Source organism: Penaeus japonicus, unplaced genomic scaffold, assembly GCF_977035675.1.
Source record: "Penaeus japonicus unplaced genomic scaffold, GWHDUDI00000001_assembly GWHDUDI00000001, whole genome shotgun sequence".
Classification (NCBI taxonomy): Eukaryota; Metazoa; Arthropoda; class Malacostraca; order Decapoda; family Penaeidae; genus Penaeus; species Penaeus japonicus.
In genome coordinates, this window is record NW_028234403.1 from 42,320,341 (window position 1) to 42,322,840 (window position 2,500).

At 44.2% G+C, this 2,500-nt stretch overlaps 1 protein-coding gene across 3 annotated transcripts in view; it reads right to left on the bottom strand.

The window, feature by feature from the left end:
• LOC122247761 (uncharacterized) overlaps positions 1–2,500 on the bottom strand; it is a 189,662-nt gene that overhangs the window by 184,152 nt on the left and 3,010 nt on the right. For all 3 annotated transcript variants that reach the window (XM_043007337.2, XM_043007338.2, XM_043007339.2), the window contains exon 1: positions 819–2,500. This exon is cut by the window's right edge and continues 3,010 nt beyond it. In XM_043007337.2, coding sequence (XP_042863271.2) covers positions 819–994 — 176 coding nt within the window. In that variant the 5' untranslated portion in view covers positions 995–2,500. The remainder of the gene's footprint in view (positions 1–818) is intronic.

The window sequence follows — 2,500 nt, forward strand, 5'->3', positions numbered from 1 at the left end:
TCCAGGCTGAGTTTGTGAGTCAGCAGAGAAGCCGAAATTCCAGGTTCGAACAGACTGACCGACGGGAGTGAGACCAAGCGAGAGCACGCGAACAACGGCGATCTGGCCACTGTTGCTGCATCGTGCAATGCGGTGCAATAGCAGTGGCCAGTGTGGAGAGCCATTAGGGAACCTTTGCTTCTCTTCAGGTTAGAAAGAGAGCTGGTTTGTAACTGTTTGCTGTTGTTATAATCACATTTGGCTATGAACTTTAAAAGAAATGGGGAACAAGAGTTAACTCGATTTCTTTTTGGCTAATTTGAATTTTATATCCTGTTGATTTCCAGTATATTGACCGTGTTCGCCATAATACAAAAATGAGTAGGCCTATAACTGCAGGACAACTTGCTAAATCTATAAATGTTAATAATTTCCAGGCACGCGCACGCGCGCGCGCACACACACTCACTCACACACACACACACACACACACACACACACACACACACACACACACACACACACACACACACACACACACACACACACACACACACACACACACACACATACGCGCATGTCTCTTTCTCTCTTTCCCAGCTGTACATTTTCTTTTGACGAACCAGATATGTACAATAGCTATAGTATATATATATATATATATATATATATATATATATATATATATATATATATATATAATCACACATACAGTACCTTCACAATAGCTTATTTATAAATAGATAATCACGATTAAAAGCACGCACTTGCCTTCTTCAGCATGGCGATGACACGTGGCTGTATAATAACACACGAACATAATGGTTTCAACAACCTACCTGGCAATAGGCTCGGGGTCGAGGATGTACCACTTGTCGATGGGGTCGGTGTTGATGAGCCTGGCCAGCGCCGCCTCCGTCAGAGCCACGACGCCCGTGCCGGGGTCGGCGCTCCACTGCCCCGCCGGGAGGCCCTGGAACCTCCCATGGCTCCCTGGTGAACCTTCGGGCATCATGGTCACGCAAGCACTAACTTGGGGTTATGTATCTCACTTTCTTTATTCTCACTAGAGTTGTTGGTCCCGCACTCTCCTTACCCAACACAAGCGCGTAACGTAATCCCTTGTGACGATTCTCGTGTTGACAGGACGACCATTCGTGATTCAGGTAGTTACGATGACGTTTATGAGACCCATGATGAGGGCTTTCCTTCGAACGCATCTATTAGGAACACCGCGAGTGCAGAACCATTCCTTTTTGTCACGTTAATTAGACATCCTTCGAGCCGTGGAGATTTATATTATTTTTCCCGAGAACGCTAAAGCACGAGCGATCGAAACGCTTCAAAATATTTCTCGGAGACTACTAAGCCTCAGGAAAGCGGCAACACGCAACACCCTCAGCTTGCTCGCACGTGTTGCTGAGGTGCTACGTCCGTGTGTACGTGTGCGTGTTTGTATGTGTATACCGCTGGGCCAGTGAGCGCGCTGATCTCCTCCTTGCCCGTCACCACACCAGGCTAACACTGCAGGATCAGCTTCGCGCCACCTTGCCCGCGCCTCTCCGCCCCCGCCCCCGCCCCCACACCTGAGTGAGGGTTGCCCGCTCGTGCCAGACCAGCGCCGCCCGGACACTCCCTCGCCTCGGCCGGAGGTGCAAAGCAGGATGGAAATCTTAACTCTAAAGATGATGGATGAAAAGATCCCTCTGTCATTTACATACTCTTTCATTATTTGCTTTATTATTGCGGTGACTGATATGATCGAGTGTACCTGGCGGCTCACGCAAACTTTGATTCAGCATTGGATTTTGTCTCTGATATTTAGTGTTTCATATTATTTCAAGAAACATTGTTTGTTGACGTGTAGGAATAATTCGATTGAGAAAATAAACTAATATCGAATTCATTACATCATACATGATAAACAAGCACAATGCTCAACCTGAATACGTTACATCAAGAACTTAATTCTGGCTGAGCGTCAATAGGCTGGAGGACATTCAAGTATGTGTTTTATGAGGCTTAACGGATTGCAACTTCATGTTCATTTTAGGAAGAAGCTGTTACATTTATCAATAATATCAAGGACAATCATATATTTAAGAGAAAAAATAATATCTTCACCGAGTGTTTTCATCCGATCAGCACTGTTTGAATAGCTGGTTTCGTTTTGTAATACACTAGCGTAATAGTTACATTTAAAGTCAAATAATATCGTGTACATGCGCATGGTATTACAACGTTTTGTCTTTCGATGGTAAAAAGTACATCTAGGAACAGACAAATCTTATAAGGGAAGTAGATGTAGTAAATAACGAATGGAGGAAATAGATAATAAAAACAGTGCATGGAAGAATTAGATCATAAAAACGTATATGGCAAATGGACAGTGAAAATAATGATATTCAAAAGATGATAACATCGCCGGACTTAGACACACTAAAACCCTAACACTACCTGTGAGGTTATTAGTTAACGGAACGTATAATTAGCAGTCAGTGTGACGTGACCGGCCTGTCGT